At 41.1% G+C, this 20,093-nt stretch overlaps 2 protein-coding genes across 2 annotated transcripts in view; one reads left to right on the forward strand and one right to left on the reverse strand.

Annotated features, from left to right (window-relative positions):
- nhlrc2 (NHL repeat containing 2) overlaps positions 1–7,851 on the reverse strand; it is a 48,294-nt gene extending 40,443 nt beyond the window's left edge. The window contains exons 1-2 of the mRNA XM_064950946.1: positions 7,656–7,851; positions 4,649–4,801 (exon numbers count right to left, since the gene is read on the reverse strand). Of these exons, the coding sequence (XP_064807018.1) occupies positions 4,649–4,801; positions 7,656–7,818 (316 nt within the window). The 5' untranslated portion in view covers positions 7,819–7,851. The remainder of the gene's footprint in view (positions 1–4,648; positions 4,802–7,655) is intronic.
- A 419-nt stretch (positions 7,852–8,270) lies between these two features.
- The window catches only part of dclre1a (DNA cross-link repair 1A (PSO2 homolog, S. cerevisiae)), a 35,506-nt gene continuing 23,683 nt past the window's right edge, over positions 8,271–20,093 (forward strand). The window contains exons 1-6 of the mRNA XM_064950948.1: positions 8,271–9,143; positions 12,290–13,585; positions 16,772–16,905; positions 18,012–18,130; positions 18,582–18,725; positions 19,111–19,256. Coding sequence (XP_064807020.1) covers positions 8,678–9,143; positions 12,290–13,585; positions 16,772–16,905; positions 18,012–18,130; positions 18,582–18,725; positions 19,111–19,256 — 2,305 coding nt within the window. The 5' untranslated portion in view covers positions 8,271–8,677. The remainder of the gene's footprint in view (positions 9,144–12,289; positions 13,586–16,771; positions 16,906–18,011; positions 18,131–18,581; positions 18,726–19,110; positions 19,257–20,093) is intronic.

The raw sequence follows: 20,093 nt of genomic DNA on the forward strand, positions 1-20,093 counted from the left end.
CAGTGCTGAACATGACACCGGACCCAACTGGAATCATGCACGTACAAAGCCTTCAGAAAGTATTCATACCCCTTGACTTATTACACATTTTGTTGTTACAGCCTGAATTAAAAATGTATTACATGTATTATTTCCTCAACCATCTACACATAATAATATGAAAACATGTTTTTAGACATTTTTGCAAATAGCTCAAGTACATAAGTATTCACACTACTAGTCAATACTTTGTTGAAGCACCTTCGGCAGAAATTTCAGCTGTGAATATTTCTAGGTAAATCTTTTACACCCCAGCCATCCTACAATCTAAGCAAGATGCTCTCAATCTCACACAAATTATCAAGGAACCTACCAGGTACAAGCCTAAATCCGTAACCATGGGCACCCTTTTAGATATTATCCTGACCAACTTGCCCTCTCAATACACCTCTGCTTTTTTCAACCAGGATCTCAGCGATCACTGCCTCATTGACTGCATGTGTAATGGGTCCGTGGTAAAACGACCACCCCTCATCACTGTCAAACACCCTCTGAAACACTTCAGCGAGCAGGCCTTTCGAATTGACCTGGCCAGGGTATCCTGGAAGGATATTAACCTCATCCCATCAGTAGAGGATGCCTGGTTGCTCTTCAAAAGTGCTTTCCTCTCCATCTTAAATAAGCATACCCCATTCAAAAAATGTGAAACCAGGTACAGATATAGCCCCTAGTTCACCCCAGACTTGACTGCCCTTGACCAGCACAAAAACATTCTGTGTCGTTCTGCATTAGCGTCGAATAGCACCCGCGATGTGCAACTTTTCAGGGAAGTCAGGAACCAATATACTCACTCAGTCAGGAAAGCAAAGGCTAACTTTTTCAAACAGAAATTTGCTTCCTGTATCACTAATTCAAAAGAGTTTTGGGACACTAAAGTCCATGGAGAACAAGAGCACCTCCTCCCAGCTGCCCACTGCACTGAGGATAGGAAACACTGTCACCACCGATAAATCTACGATAATCGATAATTTCAATAAGCACTGCACTCCTCCTTCACCCAAATCCGGACAGCTGATGTTCTGAAAGAACGTCAAAATCTGGATCCCTACAGATCACCGACCATTTCTTATCCCACCATACCTTCTCCACTATGCAATCTGGTTTCCGAGCTGGTCATGGATGCACCTCAGCCATGCTCGAGGTCCAAAACGATAAAAGACAGTACTGTGCAGCCGTCTTCATCGACCTGGCCCAGGCTTTCGACTCTTATCAATCACTGCATTCTTATCGGCAGACTCAATAGCATTGGCATCTCAAATGATTGTCTCGCCTGGTTCACCAACTACTTCTCTGATAGAGTTCAGTGTGTCAAATTGGAGGGCCTATTGTCCGGACCTCTGGCATTCTCTATAGGGGTGCCACAGGGTTATATTCTCAGGCCGACTCTTTTCTCTGTATATATCAATGATGTCGCTCTTGCTGCTGGTGATTCTCTGATCCACCTCTACACAGACGACACCATTCTGTGTACATCTGGCCCTTCTTTGGACACTGTGCTAACAAAACGCCAAACGAGCTTCAACGCCATACAACACTCCTTCTGTGGCCTCCAACTGCTTTTAAACACTAGTAAAACTAAGCGCATGCTCGTCAACCGATTGCTGCCCGCACCCTCCCGCCGGACAAGCATCACTACTCTGGACGGTTCTGACTTAGGTATTTGTAGTTGTCCACATATTCTAGGTGTCTGGTTAGACTGTAAACTCTCCTTCCAGACTCACATTAAGCATCTCCAATCCAAAATTAAATCTAGAATCGGCTTCCTTTTTCACAAATAAAGCCTTCTTCACTCATGCCGCCAAACATACCCTCGTAAAACTGACTATCCTACCGATCCTCGACTTCAGCATTTACAAAATAGCCCCAAACACTCTACTCAGCAAACGATGTAGTCTATCACAATGCCATCCTTTTTATCACCAGAGCCCCATATACTACCCACCACTGCGACCTGTATGCTCTCGTTGGCTGGCCCTCACTACATATCCGTCACCAAACCCACTGGCTCCAGGTCATCTATAAGTCTTTGCTAGGTAAAGCACCGCCTTATCTCAGCTCACTGGTCACCATAGCAACACCCACCCGTAGCACACGCTCCAGTAGGTATATTTCACTGGTCATGCCCAAAGCCAACACTTCCTTTGGCTGCCTTTCCTTCCAGTTCTCTGCTGCTAATGACTGGAACAAATTGCAGAAATCTCTGAAGCTGGAGTCTTCTATCTCCCTCTCTAACTTTAAGCATCAGCTGTCAGAGCAGCTTACTGATCACTGTGCCTGTATATAGCCAATCTGTAAAATAGCACACCTGACTACCTCATCCCCATATTATTACTTACACTTTTGCACCCCAGTATCTCTACTTGTATCTCTACTATTTATTGCCTACCTCCCTACATTTACAAACACTGAACTAGAAAAATCTATGTACTTTTCTTTTGTGTTATTGACTGTATGTGTAAAGCCACAGAAAGCCAGTAAGCTATGGTGGGAAAATAAATTCCAATCCATCATAGTTCATTATTGTTTAGAAATGTATCACATCATAGCACAAGGGAATAAGCACAACGTGCTTTAGAACTTGGTCCCAAAAAAATAAACAGCCTGTTTAAAGATTCAGTGCGATTAGGAGTTGGTAGCAGTGACATTGCCTAAAAAGCTTGTAATAGCATACCGTGCAAATATGATAATATTCCAAACTCAATATACAGTGCCTTGCGAAAGTATTCGGCCCCCTTGAACTTTGCGACCTTTTGCCACATTTCAGGCTTCAAACATAAAGATATAAAACTGTATTTTTTTGTGAAGAATCAACAACAAGTGGGACACAATCATGAAGTGGAATGACATTTATTGGATATTTCAAACTTTTTTAACAAATCAAAAACTGAAAAATTGGGCGTGCAAAATTATTCAGCCCCTTTACTTTCAGTGCAGCAAACTCTCTCCAGAAGTTCGGTGAGGATCTCTGAATGATCCAATGTTGACCTAAATGACTAATGATGATAAATACAATCCACCTGTGTGTAATCAAGTCTCCGTATATATGCACCTGTACTGTGATAGTCTCAGAGGTCCGTTAAAAGCGCAGAGAGCATCATGAAGAACAAGGAACACACCAGGCAGGTCCGAGACTGTTGTGAAGAAGTTTAAAGCCGGATTTGGATACAAAAAAGATTTCCCAAGCTTTAAACATCCCAAGGAGCACTGTGCAAGCGATAATATTGAAATGGAAGGAGTATCAGACCACTGCAAATCTACCAAGACCTGGCCGTCCCTCTAAACTTTCAGCTCATACAAGGAGAAGACTGATCAGAGATGCAGCCAAGAGGCCCATGATCACTCTGGATGAACTGCAGAGATCGACAGCTGAGGTGGGAGACTCTGTCCATAGGACAACAATCAGTTGTATATTGCACAAATCTGGCCTTTATGGAAGAGTAGCAAGAAGAAAGCAATTTCTTCAAGATATCCATAAAAAGTGTTGTTTAAAGTTTGCCACAAGCCACCTGGGAGACACACCAAACATGTGGAAGAAGGTGCTCTGGTCAGATGAAACCAAAATTGAACTTTTTGGCAACAATGCAAAACGTTATGTTTGGCGTAAAAGCAACACAGCGCATCACCCTAAACACACCATACCCACTGTCAAACATGGTGGTGGCAGCATCATGGTTTGGGCCTGCTTTTCTTCAGCAGGGACAGGGAAGATGGTTAAAATTGATGGGAAGATAGATGGAGCCAAATACAGGACCATTCTGGAAGAAAACCTGATGGAGTCTGCAAAAGACCTGAGACTGGGACGGAGATTAGTCTTCCAACAAGACAATGATCCAAAACATAAAGCAAAATCTACAATGGAATGGTTCAAAAATAAACATATCCAGGTGTTAGAATGGCCAAGTCAAAGTCCAGACCTGAATCCAATCGAGAATCCGTGGAAAGAACTGAAAACTGCTGTTCACAAATGCTCTCCATCCAACCTCACTGAGCTCGAGCTGTTTTGCAAGGAGGAATGGGAAAAAAAATTCAGTCTCTCGATGTGCAAAACTGATAGAAACATACCCCAAGCGACTTACAGCTGTAATCGCTACAAAGTATTAACTTAAGGGGGCTGAATAATTTTGCACGCCCAATTTTTCAGTTTTTGATTTGTTAAAAAAGTTTGAAATATCCAATAAATGTCATTCCACTTCATGATTGTGTCCCACTTGTTGTTGATTCTTCACAAAAAAATACAGTTTTATATCTTTATGTTTGAAGCCTGAAATGTGGCAAAAGGTCGCCGAATACTTTCGCAAGGCACTGTATGGGGTCATTACTGTGCATTTTAAAAAGGGGGCAAGAACCAGTGTGTGTGTGTGTGTCCACCAGCAGCAGATGTGAGTGCTGCAGCTGTGCCAAAACATGGCAATCTACTAACATAACTTCAGCACACCCAGTGAAAGTACTGTCATTAATGCAGTAAAGTTCTGACGATGTTTTGGACACATTTGGTACAGATGTGTTTTGTATCCTTAAGTGTCCATGTATCCAAGAACTTCGACATGTTTTAATCCTTCTTGATGTAACATGATTTGTGGATTAAAATAGTGTGTACGTGTGCGTATACCTTTGACAGAGTGCTTTTTCTCCAGCTGATGCAGGTCAGGTAGGATATGGATGCAGTTTATGCAGCAGTAAGTAAAGAAGTCCAACACCACCACTTTACCAGCAAGCTCTCTTGTGAAAGAAAGGGGGCCTTCTGTGTTCAGCCATTCGAGACCTGCAGAAAAATATGCATTATCAAACAGTATCATTACCATTTTACAACCAATGGTATAATGACATTCAGAGCTGAGGATGCAACATTTCATACATGTCAAATATTAATCAAGAAAGAGCTTGTAGTCGCAGTGTTTGCATACTAGTCGACAGTGAGATAATGAAAATACAGCAAACATCGTATGAGACCACATTCTACTTTAGGCTACAATGTTGCAAGAAGAGCTATACCTATGCATGTTGCGTCATGTCAAAATATGCAGACCATTCAACACTGATTACAAAATAAGCAGCAACTGCCTGCCCGTATACAGTTGAAGTCATAAGTTTACATATACTTAGATTGGAGTCGTTAAAAATAGTTTTTCAACCACTCCACACATTTCTTGTTAACAAACTTTAGCTTTGACAAGTCGGTTAGGACATTTACTTTGTGCATGACACAAGTAATTTTTCCAACAATTGTTTACAGACAGATTATTTCACTATCACAATTCCAGTGGGTCAGAAGTTAACAATCACTAAGTTGACTGTGCCTTTAAACAGCTTGGAAAATTCCAGAAAATGATGTCATGGCTTTAGAAGCATCTGATAGGCGAATTGACATAATTTCAGTCAATTGTAGGTGTACCTGTGGATGTATTTCAAGGCCTACCTTTAAACTCAGAGCCACTTTGCATTACATCATGAGAAAATCAAAAGAAATCAGCAAAGACCTCAGAAAATGAATTGTAGACCGCCACAAGTCTGGTTCATCCTTGGGAGCAATTTCCAAACAGCTGAAGGTACCACGTTCATCTGTACAAACAATAGTACACAAGTATAAACACGATGGGACATAAACACAATGTCATACCGTTCAGGAAGGAGACGCGTTCTGTCTCCTAGAGATGAACGTACTTTGGTGCGAAAAGTGCAAATCAATCCCAGAACAACAGCAAAGGACCTTGGAAAGATGCTGGAGGAAACAGGTACAAAAGTACCTATGTCCACAGTAAAACGAGTCCCATATCGACATAACCTAAAAAGCCGCTCAGCAAGGAAGAAGCCACTGCTCCAAAACTACCATAAAGAGCTAGACTACGGTTTGCAAATGTGACATGGGAACAAAGATCGGACTTTTGGAGAAATGTCCTCTAAGAACACCATCCCGACCGTGAAGCACGGGGGTGGCAGCATGGCTTAAGGACAACAAAGTCAAGGTATTGGAGAGGCCATCACAAAGTCCTGACCTCATACTTATAGAACATTTGTGGGCAGAACTGAAAAAGCATGTGCGCGCAAGAAGGCCTACAAACCTGACTCAGACCTGCTCTGTCAGGAGGAATGGGCTAAATTTCACCCAACCTATTGTGGGAGGCTTGTGGAAGGCTACCTGAAACATTTAACCCAAGTTAAACAATTTAAAGGCAATGCTACCAAATACTTATTGAGTGTATGTAAACTTCTGACCCACTGGGAATGTGATGAAAGAAATAAAAGCTGAAATCATTATTTCTACTATTATTCTGACACTTCACATTCTTCAAATCATGTGGTGATCCTAACTGACCTAAGACTGGGAATTTTTACCTAGATTAAATGTCAGGAATTGTGAAAAACTGAGTTGAAATGTATTTAGCTAAGGTGTACGTAAATGTCTGATTTCAACTGGACATAGAGTACTGGTCAAAAGGTGGACACAACAAAAACAAATGATAGTCCCACAAAGCCCAAACCTGATGGGATGGCGTATCGCTGCAGAACGCTGTGGTAATCATGCTGGTTAAGTGTGCCTTGAATTCTAAATAAATCACTGACAGTGTCACCAGAAAAGCACCCCCACACAATCACACCTCTATGCTTCACGGAGGGAACCACACACGGAGATCATCCGTTCACCTATTCTGCGTCTCGCAAAGACAGCGGTTGGAACAAAAAAAAAAAATCACAAATTTGGACTCATCAGACCAAAATACATTGCTTGTGTTTCTTGGCCCAAGCAAGTCTCTTCTTCTTATTGGTGTCCTTTAGTAGTGGTGTATTTGCAGCAATTTGACCACAAAGGCCTGATTCACGCAGTCTCATCTGAACAGTTGATGTTGAGATGTGTCTGTTACTCCAAGTATTTATTTGGGCTGCAATTTCTGAGGCTGGTATCAGTACTGAACTTGTCCTCTGCAGCATAGGTAACTATGGGTCTTCCTTTCCTGTGGTTGTCCTCAAGAAAGCCAGTTTCATCATAGCACTTCATAGTTTTTGCAATTGCACTTGAAGAAACATTCAAAGTTCTTGAAATTTCCCACATTGACTGACCTTCATGTCTTAAAGTAATGGACTATCATTTCTCTTTGCTTATTTAAGCTGTTCTTGCCATAATACGGACAGGGTCTTTTACCAAACAGGGCCATCTTTTGTGTACCACCCCTACTTTGTCACAACACAACTGATTGGCTCAAACACATCTAGGAAAGAAATTCCACAAATTCTTATATCAAGGCACATCTGTTAATTGAAATGCATTCCAGGTGACTACCTCATGAAGCTGGTTGAGAGAATGCCAAGAGTGTGTAAAGCTGTCATTAAGACAAAGGGGGGCTACTTTGAATAAATTCAAATATACTTCGATTTGTTTAACACTTTTTTGGTTAGTACATGATGCCAAATGTGTTATTTCATAGTTGTGACGTATTCACAATTAATCTACAATGTAGAAAATAGTCAATTAAAGAAAACCCCTTGAATGAGTAGCTGTGTCTAAACTTTTTACTTGTGATCACACACACAGTCTTCAGACTGCGCAAATGCTGCGCCAGGCGACAATTCTAATTTGAAATAACACCCAGCTAGCTGTCATTAATGTACATTTTCCTGACCTTCGTCAAAATCGGGAATCCTCAAGTCATCTTTGTCGTCTAGTTTTTTCAAGTACTGGTAGACAAGGTTTTCTTTCTCTTGTTGGCTCGTAGCGTTGTCCAGGGCGTCGTCCAACTGGCTCTGGATTGGAAATAAAGCCGAAAGGTTGCACTTGGACGCCATCTTTCCAACCACAATTTCATTGAGTAAAGTCAATGCTACATTCTGCACCAGTACTTTTCAACAGTGACAAAATTAGCAATATGGAATTAATTCATTTAAAAAAATGGTGCTCTTATTAATATAGGATCTTTTTGATACATGTTTATTTTAAAAGTACATTATATTAAAAAAATAACTGCTAATTGTTTGGAAACTGCTGTTGTATTTTCTAACAATACAGAGGAGTCCGTGTTCGAGGGTGTCGTCAATAGTTACCACAGCCACAAAGTCTTAAACCCCGCCTAATTTATGTAATGTATCTTCTCTCTCTCTCTCTCTCTCTATATATATATTTAACCTAACCTTAGCAGTGTGGTTAACGTTATAACCGTAAGCACAAGTTAAGAACAAAAATACGTTTTTTGTTTTCATAAATGTTTTGCGATGTTGACTTTGTGGATGTGGTAACTAGTGGAAAACCAGGACGAGCACATCACCGTGATGTATCATGGGTAAATTGTGACTGACTGATGTGCAAATAATATGTAATAGTTATTCATGATGCACGGTGATTTATAGATCAGAATCGCCCGTAGTCGGATACGTTTCATACATTTTTACGAAATAGCTCATTTTAGCACTGCACTGGCTTTAAGTCTGTTTGCTAGAGTTTCTTGTTGACAGGTTATTATTTAGAAAAAAATGCTAACACAATTAGCTGTTTTCGGTTTTGATTTGATTGCAACTTTTCCAAAACGGTATGGAATGTTATCATCTGACTTTTTGCAGGATGTTACAGAAAAGCGCGGTTAAACAGGCTATATTGTAGCAGCAACAAGGTGTTTTGAAACATTGTGTGTCCTTCTCTCTGCTGCTTCAAATGTCAAAGAACGATTTGGAAGATGACATATGGGAATATAAACCTCTCAAGAAGAAGAAAAGAAAGGACAAAGAGACACCTGATACTTTTAATGGATCCATGGCTAAGTACAGACAAGCCTCACAATGTTTAACCAAAGGAAAAACTTCTGTCCAAGTGAAGAACACAGTCAGACATGTGAAGCTCACCAAAGTAGCTCCAAATAAAACCCTCGGTGTGAAGGCAAATGAGTCTATTCAAAATAAAGAGGTGGCGCGTAGGACACTTTCAACTCAAAATATCGCCTTTCCACAGTCAACACAAGATGATGATAGTACACGTACTACTGGAGAGAACGTGCACCGGGCATCTTCCCCTGGGGGAAGGTCCTGTCCGATCTGTCAGATGCCATTCTCTATATTGGTGGTGCAATCGCAAAGATGGCATGTCGCAGAATGTCTTGACAATCCTGGGGATGACCGCAAAGGTACAGTATTGTTGTTTCAGGTTGCTACGTGAGACGTTCCTCAATCAAATCAAATGTATTTAAATAGCCCTTTGTACATCAGCTGATATCTCAAAGTGCTGTACAGAAACCTAGCCTAAACCCCCAAACAGCAAGCAATGCAGGTGTAGAAGCACGGTGGCTAGGAATAACTCCCTAGAAAGGCCAAAACCTAGGAAGAAACCTAGATAGGAACCAGGCTATGAAGGGTGGCCAGTCCTCTTCTGGCTGTGCCGGGTGGAGATTATAACAGAACATGGCCAAGATGTTCAAATGTTCATAAATGACCAGCATGGTCAAATAATAGGTCTGGGACAGGTAGCATGTCCGGTGAACAGGTCAGGATTCCATAGCCGCAGGCAGAACAGTTGAAACTGGAGCAGCGGCACGGCCAGGTGGACGAGGGACAGCAAGGAGTCATCATGCCAGGTAGTCCTGAGGCATGGTCCTAGGGCTCTGGTCCCCCAAGAGAGAGAAAGAAAGAAAGAGAGAGAGAATTAGAGAGTGCATACTTAAATTCACACAGGACACTGAATAGGACAGGAGAAGTACTCCAGATATAACAAACTGACCCTAGCCCCCCGACACATAAACTACTGCAGCATAAATACTGGAGGCTGAGACAGGAGGGGTCAGGAGACACTGTGGCCCCATCCGAGGACACCCCCGGACAGGGCCAAACAGGAAGAATATAACCCCACCCACTTTGCCAAAGCACAGCCCCCACACCACTAGAAGGATATCTTCAACCACCAACTTACCATCCTGAGACAAGGCCGAGTATAGCCCGCAAAGATCTCCGCCATGGCACAACCCAAGGGGGGGCGCCAACACCCCCCCCCCCCCCTAAACTGGAACACCTGGATTTTTCTGAAATTCGATAGGCCTACATGAAATGGCTTTATTCGACATTTGTATGTAAAAGTATTGTTTAGAAATAATTAATTGAACAGGAATATTTGTGACATTTTGCCCTTACCCAGCCTCCTTTAGTGCTGCATTCTTAACCAGGTGGGAATTGACCAGTTGTGAAGTCCTAAATAAATACCTTTTATATACATTCACATGCTTCGTAAACAACAGGTGCAGACGAATAGTGAAATGCTTACTGACGGCCCTTCCCAAACAATGCATAATACAATTTATATAAAACATAATAATTCCAACTCGAGGAATAGATACACAATTAGTAGTGATAGCTTGGCTATATACATGGGGTACCAGTACCGAGTTGATGTGCAGGGGTACAGGGAAATTGAGGTAGATACTGTATATACAAATAGGTAGGGGTAAAGTGACTAGGAAACAGGATATATAATAGACAGTAGGAGCCGCACATGATGAGTGTGGAAGTATAAGTGTGTACGTGGTATGTATGTATGTACAGTTGAGGTCGGAAGTTTACATACACATTTACATTTAAACTCAGTTTTTCAAAATTCCTGACATTTAATCTTAGTAAGAATTCCTTAGGTTTAGGTCAGTTAGGATCACCACTTTATTTGAAGAATGTCAGAATAATAGTAGAGAGAAGGATTTATTTCAGCTTTCATTTCTTTCATCACATTCCCAGTGGGTCAGACGTTTACATACACTCAATTAGTATCTGGTAGCATTGCCTTTAAATTGTTTAACTTGGGTTAAATGTTTCGGGTAGCCTTCGACAAGCTTCCCACAACAAGTTGGGTGAATTTTGTCCCATTCCTCCTGATAGAGCTGGTGTAACTGAGTCAGGTTTGTTGGCCTCCTTGCTCGCACATGCTTTTTCAGTTCTGCCCACAAATTGTCTATAGGGTTGAGGTCAGGACTTTGATGGCTACTCCAATACCTGGACTTTGTCCTTAAGGGTTTGTAAATTAGCATTTGACGCTAAGGTGTATTCGGCGCATGTGACAAAGTTTGATTTGATAGCTAGCTACTCTAGCTCCACTGACAGTGACCTATTTGTTGATGTTTATCAACTCTGGGAATTCATTAATATGTATAAGTAGCCTTTGTCATTCTTCGGAGGTGGAACCTAAACATGCATTTTGTCGTAATAGTGGCAGCAACTTCCTCTGGGGGAGGGTCCTTCAATGTTATGGTGCATTTTCTACAGAGAAATTGGCATAGTAGGCAATGTAACCAAAGATTGCCTTCCTTTTACAAGTATCTTTTACTTGTATCATTGCACATCATTCGAATCACCATTCACTCTGTTGGTAATGCTTGCAAATTGAATCATAATTTTAAAAGTAGAGATACCACTCTGGAATTTTGATATGCCCGTATATTATGTTCAATCATATATAAACATTATTCATGATTGTATTTTTCAATATTCATACATTTATGTAAGTTGTTATTGAAATCAAAATACTACTCATTACAGAGGCAAGCGGTAAAGCTCCATATTACACCAATTTTCGCTTTGTTGCTCCTACAGATGAAACATTAGGGAGTCTTGAAGGAGGCCTGGATAAGGTCACAAACATTCTATTAGGTTCTGAACTAACAGATTATAAACTTAAACGGACAAATAGAAAAGGCTCAAACCAAGTTTATTCAACCCACTGTATGCTTCAGCTGCAAACACACTTTACACATAATTAAAAGGGCATTCATATGTAATGACAAGGTTAGGGGTGTGACTTCTCAGAACTATTCATCTGTTTCCCAAAACTAGCTAAATGTTGCGCTGTTGTCTTCGTGGTCAAGCGGTCTGTTAGCAGTGATTCTTCATCCGGTCACTTCTCCATGATGTTTACAAGTGACTTTCTGTTCAACAGACTTTGGACATACATTCTGTTCCCCTTTTCTCTCACAGTAACTTTCCATACACAAAGTTCCTCTTCACCATTCATTTACACATAACATATACATTCATTATGCAGATAACATAATCAATCATGTCTAATATAGCAACAGGAGTAAGTATATTTCAAGTTATAACCCAACAATTCCAACTTCAATAAATTAATGTATTGAATTTCAGAAAGTTCCAAAAGAGCATTTCCTTTTTTTCCAGTTTCATGATGTCCCATGTCTATTTTAGCATATTACATGCAAATGCCATTCTTAACCATAATATCATATCCCTTGTAATTCCTAATCCTGCTCTGTCTTTGTCTTTTATGTCATGTGTGCAGAATGTCCTGATGGTATCCAGTGCTACTCCACAATTCTGAGCCACTACCAGAGATACAGCCACTCCCTGCTTGCCCACAGCCGAGCAACCAATGAGGCGCCCTGCCTCAGCTTGGAGTTGGTAGCCAATGGCGGGGCCAATTTAAGCTTGAAGAGCTCACAGGACAGCCAGAGTTCTTCTCCTATTAACAGACACAGTGGAGCTACATCCCCCACAAAGCCAAATGCCCTTCTGCTGCTCCGGTCTCCTGATCCAGAGGTAATCCGGAAAAAAAAAGGCTGGTCACCTTCAACCAAAGTCTTGAAGTCTACCCTCCAAGACAATAAAACAAAAGTATCAACCCCCCATAAGGACAATAGGGGGAGTGAAGGCCTTGAGGGTGGTTTTGTCAAAGCAGAGCCCTCTACTTCTAGTGATGATGAGATCTCCTATTCCCCCATGTCTGAGTTTCCCCAAGATATAGAAGTTAATGGGACACAACCAAAAAAAGCTCTATTTCCAAGCAGTATGTTGGAAGATGGGGAAAATAATGACTCAATGATGTTGTTCAGTGATGGAGTCTCACGTGATAATGAGTTATTTTCCAACCTTGTGGCTCATTCTGAAACAAATGAAGTTGTAGGTTCTCCAGTATTCAGCGACAGCCAGGTGGTATCGATTAGCTCATTAGTGCATAGCAATCACCTACCTAGCTTCTCAAGAGAAGAGCATGCAGAGGATAACTGTAATGCCTTCAGTGCTAGGCCTCCACTCCAGTCTCCAAAAAGTATAGTATTAGAAAGCTTACGGGAGAGCCTGTTCAGCCCAAGCAGCAATTGCAGCCTCCATTCCAAAAGCTTGGATCAGTGCCCCACTTACACAAACACGGAGTTGAACATGTCATTACCTCAAGTGCCTCCATCTTCCCAAGCTTCCCCCACCCAACATTCTCAGGCAACCATGACAACTAGGAAGGGCAAGGCCTCTGGGCTCAAACAGACAGACATTGGGGTGTTTTTTGGGCTCAAGCCCCTGAAGGAAAAAGGAAAGGAGCAAGAGGCTGGGAACGTTTTACCTGGGGTGACTCTCCGTCAGGGACCTGTACTTGAAGAGCACAAGGGAGGTGAAGAGGACCATGGAGGACGTCAGAGGAAAGGCAGAAGTGCAAATGCCACGGTGACCCCTAAAGTTGGAGTGCGATCAGACGGTGGGAGTACACAGACTCCAAGTGAGGGAGGTAGGCAGAGGTGGAACAGGGGGAGAACCGATCGAGAGCAAAGGGAGTCCAAGCGATGCCCGTTTTATAAAAAGATTCCAGGTGAGTTGGTCAGTGACTAGTGTAAGTAGCATGCAGTGTGCCCTGTGGATGGCTAATTGGTAGAGGTCGACCGATTATGATTTTTCAACACTGATACCGATTATTGGAGGACTAAAAAAAAAAAGCCGATACCGATTAATCGGCCAATGTTTTTTTTTTATAAATATTTGTAATAATGACAATTACAACAAGACTGAATGAACAATGAACACTTTTATTTTAACTTAATATAATAAATCAATAAAATCTATTTGGTCTCAAATAAATAATGAAACATGTTCAATTTAGTTTAATTAATGCAAAAACAAAGTGTTGGAGAAGAAAGAAAAAGTGCAATATGTGCCATGTAAAAAAGCTAACGTTTAAGTGCCTTGCTCAGAACATGAGAACATATGAAAGCTGGTGGTTCCTTTTAACATGAGTCTTCAATATTCCCAGGTAAGAAGTTTTAGGTTGTAGTTATTATAGGACTATTTCTCTCTATACCATTTGTATTTCATATACCTTTGACAATTGGATGTTCTAATAGGTACTTTATTATTGCTAGCCTAATCTCAGGAGTTGATAGGCTTGAAGCATTGCGAAGAGCTGCTGGCAAATGCAGGAAAGTGCTGTTTGAATGAAGGCTGCTGCTGCCTACCACCGCTCAGTCAGACTGCTCTATCAAATATCAAAACATAGACTTAATTATAATATAATAACACACAGAAATATGAACCTTAGATCACTAATATGGTCAAAACCCAGAAACTATCATTTTGAAAACAACGCTTATTCTTTCAGTGAAATACGGAACCGTTCTGTATTTTATCTAACGGGTGGCATCCATAAGTCTAAATATTGCTGTTACATTGCACAACTTTCAATGTTATGTCATAATTACGTAAAATTCTGGCAAATTAGTTTGCAACTAGCCAGGTGGCCCAAACTGTTGCATATAGCCTGACTCTGCGTGTAATGAACGCAAGAGAAGTAAGTGACACAATTTCCCTAGTTAAAAGAAATTCATGTTAGCAGGCAATAGTAACTAAATATGCAGGTTTAAAAATATATACTTGTGTATAGATTTTTTAAAGAAAGGCGTTGATGTTTATGATTAGGTACACATTGGTGCAACGACAGTGCTTTTTTTCGCGAATGCGCTTGTTATATCACCCATTTGGCAAAGTAGGCTGGTATTCAATGATAAAGTAACAGGCACCGCATCGTTTATATGCAACGCAGGACAAGCTAGATAAACTAGTAATATCATCAACCATGTGTAGTTAACTAGTGGTTATGTTAAGATTGATTGTTTTTTATAAGATACGTTTAATGCTAGCTAGCACCTTACCTTGGCTCCTTGCTGCTCTCCCATAACAGGTCGTCAGCCTGCCAAGCAGTCTCCTCGTGAGTGCAATGTGATCGGTGTTCCAAAATGCAGATTACCGATTGTTATGAAAGCTTGAAATCGGCCCTAATTAATCGGTCGACCTCTACTAATTGGTAGCAGGAACAACCTCCAGAAATCACTTAACATACTGTTAACAGTGCAGTCGGAGATTGGTGTAGGCTATTCACAGGAAAGTATTATTAAATGTACTTATGGGGGACTTTTTGAAGATAGCCACCCCTAGCGCCTTTCCATGAAACATATTGTATTGTACCTTAGTCTCCGACTGTAGATGGCTTAGAATACTGCTAGCAATATAAAGATGTTCTGGCTAACCCTATGCTACAGTGAAAAAGGCTTAGGCCTACCTGGCTTTAGCGTTTAAGACAAAATACATTTTTAAAAAGTGCAAATTCCAGTCAGCTCTAGGAGAGCTAAATCAAGAGCACCTAGTGGAAATCTACACATTTAAAACTCATTTCATTCTGCAACATGTTTTTCTCAAGTAAGTCTCGAAGTGACTAGCGTCCTTCTAATGGCCTTATTGTCTTAAACTGTTTTGTACTAACCGTACTATTTGTAGTGTAAAATGAGTATATAATATGTATATAGTTAGTATGCCAAAGTTCCCGAATGTCGTACTAAATTTGCCAATATACAAAGTATACAACCAGTGGACACTATGTCCAAGCTTTTAGGGCCCATAATGCAATTCTTTAAAAAAAATGGGTGTGGCTTCACAACATTTTCAGATTTGAAGAAAATGGCGGAAAATATAGTCCAACGAGAGCGGATACAAATTCATTGCTTTAACTAATTATGACTAAAGTTACGAAAATGTTGAGCAATGTAATAAAGTAATAATGCCTTTTGAAATTAGTTATATTGGCTGACAATTTGTTACATTAGAGCAGTATGTAACGTTAGTTGGCTACTAATACATTGAACTTGCCAGGCAGTATATGAACTAACTATAACTACTCAACATTTATTGACTTGATCATTCTTAGCTAAGTGGTATAGTCGTTGTGCATTCAATGGACATTGTTAATTATGGCAATCTACTCCGATTTCAGAGTACTCTCATCTGAACGGGTGTTGCGCGTTTGTAAATTCATTCTGGATATCTCTTCCGATTTCAGAGCACACTCGTCTGTTTGCCTAAGCGCAGAATAACTGATGAATTTACTGAACGCTTAACACCCGTTGAATATGGCTGGTGTCAGTAAACCTCGGCAAAAAAGCGTAATTAAAATGTTGCCAGCAGCACAGTTAGTCACCAACGATGTGGATAACATGAAAACAGCCTAACCAGCTCTACTAGGGTGAGTAAAATGGTCAGAGTGAGGTGTTCTCTCATTTTTGTCTGGAAGTAGCTAGCCAACGTTAGCCAGTTAGCTTGGGTGCTTGACTGCCGTTGAATGCTCAGATCAACCCTACACCTCGGCCAGAGCGTCCATTTTGCGCTCTGAACACTCACTTTACAAATGGACAATTTGACAACACTTTGGATTTAGGAACGCCCAGAGCATACTCTGGCACTTCAGATTGAATGAATTTACAAACACACCCGGAATCGTAAAAATACTAGTTAGCTTGTTAGCATAACAATTGACTATCAAGAGGTTGGATAGCAACAGCATCAACTTCCGGTAGACAGGCGAAGCTGTAGTATGCTCAACTGAAACGATACCGTTTGTTTATAGCATACTAAAATGAACTAATAGTATGTAGTATATACTTTATGTATGTAGTATACATTGTTAGTATGGGTATTCAAACACAGCTTTATTTTTTTCTCTCTTTTTGCACAGGCACTAAGTCTGCTGTGGATGCTTTTCAGTATGGGCTGGTTGAGGGCATCACCACTTACTTCCTCACACACTTCCACTCAGACCACTATGGAGGCCTGAAGAAGAGCTCTACATTCCATATCTACTGTAACAGAGTAAGGGCACTTCCCAACTAAAACAGATGCAACATGTGGGGCAATGCATGCTGTCAATAAATTAAGGTCAGGTATCCCAATAGAGAGTTGGGGCCAAGCAGAGACGGCAAGGGTGGCTTGTCACTCCAGTACCTTGCCGTTCACCTTCTCATCCCTGGGCCAGACTCAATTATAAGACTGACTGAAGAGATAAGTCTTCGGTCTTAACCACTCTCAAATTCATAGACAGAGCTATGGATGCAATGATTGACCATCCATGATACCAACATTATAGTTTTAACTATGTTTTGAGGCTATATAGTATTTGTTTACATTTACTTTGTTTACAAATATTGGACTTAAACAAGCTTATATTATAGGTTCTGATGGGGTATAATAGTTGAGCTAAGCTCATGAGACATTCAGAAGTTATATTCGTCAGAATCAATGGGTATATACTGTATCATAAATGTATAAGTTCAAAAATGAATGTAGGAACTGAAGATTGCCCCTTTAAAGGGCAGCTGAACTCACTGATTTCGCCTTGGTTTTTGACCTCCTCATTAAGTAAAACTTGATTTGGGTCTTGGGCAGTGTTGGAAAAAGCACCCAAATGTCATACTTCAGTAAAAGTAAAGATACCTTAACAGAAAGTGACTCAAGTAAAAGTGAGTCACCCAGAACAATACTACTTGAGTAAAAGTCTAAAAGTATTTGGGTTTTAAATATTCTTAAGTATAAAATATAAATGTAATTTCTAAAATATACTTCAGTATCAAAGTAAAATTATAAATCATATCAAATTCCTTATATTAAGCAAACCAGACTACACCATTTTCTTTTCATTTTTTTTTTTTTTAATGTATTATTATTGACTCGAGTCATTTCAGCTTTCATTTGAAATTAATTTGTAAAATTTTGAATAACATAATTCCACTTTGACAATATGAGGTATTGTGTGTAGGCTGGTGACAAAACAATCCCAATTTAATTGATTTAAAATTCCGACTGTAACACAACAAAATGTGGGAAATGTCCAGGGGTGTGAATACTTTCTGAAGGCACCGTATATGTGGTCCTGCACTGCAGCCCATTTATTGACAGCTCACAGCTGTGCGTCTCCCCAGATCACAGGGAACCTGGTGAAGAGTAAGCTGAGGGTGGCTGAGCAGTACGTCCACATCCTGCCCATGAACACCCAGGTCACTGTGGATGGGTTCAAGGTCACACTGCTTGACGCCAACCAGTGAGTATGAAGAAATCAAAAGGCTTTAAATAGAGTGTGAATTGCTGACCCGTCTTGCCTCTTCTTCCCTATATTAGTATGAAAAATGTCATATGGTGAGAATTCCACTCAGCGTGCGGTGAAACCACATGGGGCGGCAGGGTAGCCTAGTGGTTAGAGCGTTGGACTAGTAACCGGAAGGTTGCAAGTTCAAACCCCCGAGCTGACAAGGTACAAATCTGTCGTTCTGCCCCTGAACAGGCAGTTAACCCACTGTTCCTAGGCCGTCATTGAAAATAAGGATTTGTTCTTAACTGACTTTCCTTTTTAAAATACTTTTTTTAAAGCAATTACCATACATAACCTATCCATTCCTTGCACATCTACTGGTCTTCTTAGGGGGTTGAATTCTATTTGGTATTCAGAAATGGTCTTGAGTCGTAATATGTTACCTGGTCCTCTCTGTCCACAGCTGTCCAGGAGCTGCCATGCTGCTGCTGTTCCTGCCCGATGGCCAGACTGTGCTTCACACGGGAGACTTTAGAGCTGACCCTTCTATGGAGGCCTACCACGAGCTGCTGAGCTGCCGAGTCCAGACACTTTACCTGGACACCACGTTAGTTTTTAAGCTAGGGTTAGGCTAAGGGTAGAGCCATGGTGTGGTCATGAAGATAGGGTTAGAGTTAGAGCTATGGTTAGGGTTGAGCCAGGCTGTTGACATAAAGCCACTGTTAGGGTTATGGCTAGGGTCAGGCTTGAGTCGGGGTGTGGTCATGAAGATAGGGTTACGGTTAAGGTTGAGCTGGGCTGTGAACATGAAACTAGGGTTAGAGTTAGAGCTATGGTTGGGGTTGAGCTAGGCTGTTGACATAAAGCCACTGTTAGGGTTAGAGCTAGGGTTAGGGTTGAGCCGGGGTGTTGACATGAAGCTAGGGTTATGGCTCAATTTAACCACTACTGTTAAACACCTCAAACTATTTTTCCTCTCTTTCACTCTCTAGCTACTGCAGTCCTGAATACACCTTCCCCACACAGCAGGAGGTCATAAACCTTGCGGCCAACACAGCCTTCATGTGTGTGACCCTCAACCCTCGCACTCTGGTGGTGTGTGGCTCCTATTCAGTTGGCAAAGAGAAAGTATTCTTGGGTGAGTGCTGATTTGAGTGTTTGATCACCTTAAAGTAACTTTATTGAGCTACACATGTGGTCACCAACCTTTTCTGAGTCAAGATGACTTTCGCAGTCAAAAAGTAAGCCGGTCAAAACCATTCTGTTGTAATTACGTTTGTCACAGCATATTGGCTATAGGCCTGCCAATATTGTTCTCCTCAGACAATATTATATTTCAAAAGTCAAGCTTTTGTTTACAAAACACATCAGTTGGTGTAGCACTTGCGAGGCACAGCTGAGCATAAATGGCAAATAATTCGCTTTTTTACTTTACTGGACTTATGGTAGAGATGTATCTGATGGTCATGGTGCTTTCAAGAAAACTGGGAACTCAAAAGAAAAAAACTAGGTCAAATCATGACGTCAGTGATCTTCAGGTTGGAAAGTTGGCGCTCTAGAAAGATGCCAGTTTTCGACTTGGAATTCAGAGTTGGATGACAGTTCAAAAAGATTTGCCCCAGTTGCCTTGAACACACTGAAATCGGAAGTCTGAGATTTCCAAGTTCGTAGAGTTCCCAGTCTCAGCGGAGGGTCTGCCTCTCACAGTCTCTGCTGGTGCATGAAATCTAAGGAAGTCTCAAGGTTTTGCTCACCTGAGGTATCTCATGATATCTCATGATGGTATCTCGTGATAAGCTGTAGACCACACTATTTACCAAGATAATTTTCATCTACATTCTTCGTAGCTGTCTATTTACCACCACAAACTGATGCTGGCACTAATACCGCACTCAATGAGCTGTATACGGCCATAAGCAAACAGGAAAACGCTCATCCGGAGGCAGCGCTGCAGGTGGCCGGGGACTTTAACGCA

This window comes from Oncorhynchus masou, chromosome 31 (genome assembly GCF_036934945.1).
Source record: "Oncorhynchus masou masou isolate Uvic2021 chromosome 31, UVic_Omas_1.1, whole genome shotgun sequence".
In the NCBI taxonomy this organism is placed as follows: domain Eukaryota; kingdom Metazoa; phylum Chordata; class Actinopteri; order Salmoniformes; family Salmonidae; genus Oncorhynchus; species Oncorhynchus masou.